General features: G+C 36.7%; 1 protein-coding gene across 3 annotated transcripts in view; it reads right to left on the bottom strand.

The window, feature by feature from the left end:
* Nucleotides 1-4,263, bottom strand: part of LOC106869162 (adapter molecule Crk) — a 50,154-nt gene that overhangs the window by 11,757 nt on the left and 34,134 nt on the right. For all 3 annotated transcript variants that reach the window (XM_014914776.2, XM_014914775.2, XM_014914777.2), the window contains exon 4: nucleotides 2,690-2,734. In XM_014914776.2, coding sequence (XP_014770262.1) covers nucleotides 2,690-2,734 — 45 coding nt within the window. The remainder of the gene's footprint in view (nucleotides 1-2,689; nucleotides 2,735-4,263) is intronic.

The raw sequence follows: 4,263 nt of genomic DNA, 5'->3' as shown, positions 1-4,263 counted from the left end.
TAAGAAGAGCACACCTTCGTGCAGATCGGGGAAGAAGTTTGGGTAAAACCCCCAAATGCACGGTGCACATCACAATGGGGGAAAGGAACTATAACCTCCATCAATTCAAAGAACAACGTCTCAGTCGATGGCATGCCACGCCATGTTTTGGATGTGCGGAAGATTGTCAGTGCTTCAGAGGATGGAACCAGCTGCAGTGGGCAGGATGATGAAGACAGCAGCAGTAGGCAAGATGATGAAGGCAGCGCGCCAGGAACTCAGGCCAGTCCCGGGGTCGCACAGAGGGAGCAGTACCCTCCTCCCTGGTTGGCTGATTATGAAACGAATTAAGGTAGTTCGGGAGCGAGGAGTGGGGGGGGAGTCAGAAAAGAGAGAGGTTACGAGAAAGACTAGTTTTAGGAAGCTTTGTAAGGAAAATATGCTCGCGATATTTCAACCTTTCAATCCATGGCACAAATTACCCAAATTCAAATTCCACATTTAAGAGGATGACTTATTGGAGGCTATTATATTTATGAGCTAAATACAAGTGGTGTTAAAAGGAGCCAATAAATAATCTGACGAAGTAAACATCAGTTGAGCATATCTGAACAGGTGTACATGATAAATTCATTTTTCAATTATGTCCATAAGATATTTGTCAGTATTTGCAGAGATTGCATATACATGATATATATGTATTATGTATCAGTGCAGGCATGGCTGTGTAGTGCCGACCAAAGCCTTGAGAGTGAATTTGGTAGATGTAAACTAAAAGGAGCCTATTGTGTGTGTGTGTCTGTCTGTCTGCCACCATCACTTGACAATCTCTGAAACTAACCGGTTTGCCAAAAGAGTCCAACAGAATAAGCACCAGGCTTAAAAAAAGTAAGTACTGGGGTCAATTCAACCGACTAAAATTCAAAGCAGTGCCCCAGTATGGCCATAGTCTAATGACTGAAACAAGATACATGTGCACAAGTACACACACACACACACACACACATATATATGTATCATCACCATTTATTGTCCATGTTCCATGATGGCATAGGTTGGATAGTTTAACAGGATAAGATGGGTCTGAGGATTGTATTGTGTTCATTGGTCTGCTTTGACATTGTTTCTACAGCTGGATGCCCTTCCTAATGTCAACAATTCTACAACATGTACTACGTGTCTTTTTCATGGCACTAACAATACTGAGGTTGCCAAGCAGCCTGAAAGATTAGGAGCCCCTTCAAATAAATAAGGGTACAATAAAGATGAAGGCAGCTTTATACTAAATGATGGATTAAAGTATGAGGAAAAGAACCAGAACAGGTTTCTTGCTGTAGAGGAACTACATGGTTACTCACATAATAGAAAAGAGTGGGAGCAACCAGGTAGGGAAAGGTAGGGGCAAGTAGATAAATGATAGTGCAGAAATAAATGGAAGGGATGAACAGCAGCAGAACAGATACTCTCTCTCTCTCTCTCTCTCACATCTCTCAGTAGACATGAAAGAGAGAAAGAGAGATGTGGTGTGTGTATACCTCTTGTCTGTCCATAGCTTACATTGGATACAGTGTATAGAGTTTATACCTACTCCTTTTCTGCGTATCAAGCAAAACCTTTTCTCTGAAGGTACCTGAGTCCTGTCTTTTACCTACTTACTAAAAGGGTAATGGCACAGGAGAGTAAACAAGGTGAAATGTGGGTGGAGAGCACTACAAGAAATGAGGAAGGCTATCAAGTGAAATGGTTTCAGATAATGAGAAAGACAAGTGGTATTAGGAAAAGCTGATGAAGTATGCGATTCTGCCTACAATTACTTACAGCAGCAGAATACTGCAATTAGAGAGATGATTTGGTGGTGGTGGTGGTGGGGGTTTTGAGGAGGAAATTGAGTAAGGGAAGACAGTTGTGTGTGCATAACCTTAAACAATAACTTCAAAAAAATGCAACTCAAATCAAAGATTCATCAATAAACAATAGAACTAATGGAAATTAATTAATATCAAATTAGTAGGTTGCTTTTAATTTTTCCCAGGATACAATAAAAGCAGAAATACAAAAGTAACAAGTGAAAGTTATATTAATTTAATTCATCATCATTTAGCAGCTGTCTTCCATGCTGGCTTGGATTCAGCAGTTTGACAAGATGCAACAAGCAAGAGGAATTCATTGAGCTCCAATGTGTGTCTTGGAGTGGTTCCTATGGTTGAATAGCCTTCCTTATGCCAACCACTTTATAGATGATACTGGGTGCTTTTTTTGTGACATTAGTACCAAGTAACTTGCAAGGCAAAAAGGAAAAAACCTCCTCAATTAAGTGGGGTTATAGTAGATGGAGTGAGTGCAGCTTTATGCCAGATATTGAAAGGCTAAATTATGATTGAGGGACAAACACAGGTATCTTAGTACAGAAGAGACACATAGACACCTCACATTATATAGAAGTGCAGAGAGGGAAGTGGCTGGAAAAAGATGAAGATATTGGTAACAAGGTAAGATTAATTAATATTAGATTAATAGATTGCTTTTAGTCCTGGCTGAAAGTTTTATCTTCCAAAATATGAAAGAAAGATGAAATATTAAATATCAAATAACTCCTTGACATTATTTTCGTTCAAAGTTCTTTCTAGAATCATTCATAATCTAAAAATGTTATCTTTATTCAAGTGTGTAGTTACAGATTATATTAAAAAATACTGTGTATAATACTTACATTGCCAGCAAAGTCGTATTTAGCACGGACTTTCATCCGAGGAGCCTGCAAGAAAGGAAAAAATAGAAGTCTATTATGACTAACTAAAAGGAAGATCACTTTCTGGGCGGTTTTCTGCAAGTCCTTACATAATATTTACACATTTGACCCCAAATTCATGTAATTTTCACAATCTGTTATGACTAGTTTTCCTTTGTATCTTTTACTTGTCAAATAGTACTCACTCATTCAGAAAATAAATTTAGAGCATAACAAAAGTACTGCCTACCATCCGATGTTTGTTTCCTCATAACATTCTGAAAAAAGGATATTTTTCAATGAAATTTTCCACAAATACTTTTCTGATAGTGTAGATTACAATTATATTAGAACTTAATGTGAAAAAAGAAACAAAGGAGTGGGGTGTAGATATATGCATCTCAACTTTGTTTCCTCACGTTTTGAGGATTTGATTACAAATTTGTTGAAAAAAGAAAAAAATTATTTAGTGACCTGCATGATCCCTGCTACTTCTATCTTACTAAACTACCACATAATGGCTGAGCTACTTTTAAGTTTGGTTAAAAGAGAGAGATTAAGTCTGCGATAAAATAATGAAAGAAATATGTACTCAATAATTAGTGTTACCATTGTACATACTTTTCTGCAGATATCTTTCAGAGAATTTTTGAAACAGGGTGGAAAAGTCCTTAAAAGTAATTCCACACCTACCCTGCCACATAATTCTAATCTACATCATCAAAACATATGAGGGAATAAAGTCAAAATGTGTGAAATATTGTCCCACCCCACCCTGGCTCCCAATTTTTTTTAACATCAAATTCCACTATGATTGCATTCTACAAAACCTGAGAGGTATTTGTTGAAAATTTCCTTCAAAATAACTATTTTTCTAAAAGTTATTAGGAAACAAAGTTGAAGTGAGTAAATGATCTGAAACTCCTTTCCCTCAACCCCACAGAAAACTTTCACTACAAATTCCAATATAATCATAATTTACACCACCTGAAACATATTTGTACAAAATTTCATTTAAAAAAATGCACTTTTTTCAGAAAGTTATGAGGAAACAAGTCACGTGGGAGGCACACTGCTATAGTTATGCCTGAGTATATACAGAGGTTTTAAAAAACACTATCTCACAGTTAGATAACTATGCTGCTGTGAATAAAAATTTGAAGTTGAAATCTTTGGTCAATTATAAGTACTGGGCAATGCCCCAAGATGGTCACAGTCAAAGGACTGAAACAAATAAAATTGTAATAAAAGAAGTTCAAAACATTTTTATTAAAAATATATTAAAATTGGAATTTATAAGAATTTTCAAGACAGGGTAGGCTTAAATAACTGCTGTCTTTCAGTAAAAGTTACATCCTCCAAACTATTAAACAAGCAGCTTTCTTTATTCTAACTTCTTGACAGAATTCAAGCCAATCACACCGTGACAAGACTTTTGGTTGCAGTCACGAGAGTTCCAAAGATTTGTGAAAATATGAGATTTGCGTGTGTGTGTGTGTGTTTGTGTATGCAAATGGAGGTGTGTGAGCATGTGTTCACACATGTGCTTGTTTTAC

The sequence above is a fragment of the Octopus bimaculoides genome, chromosome 5 (genome assembly GCF_001194135.2).
Source record: "Octopus bimaculoides isolate UCB-OBI-ISO-001 chromosome 5, ASM119413v2, whole genome shotgun sequence".
Lineage (NCBI taxonomy): Eukaryota > Metazoa > Mollusca > Cephalopoda > Octopoda > Octopodidae > Octopus > Octopus bimaculoides.
Note: the sequence above shows the minus strand (reverse complement) of the source record. Positions and strands in the feature narration are given on the sequence as shown.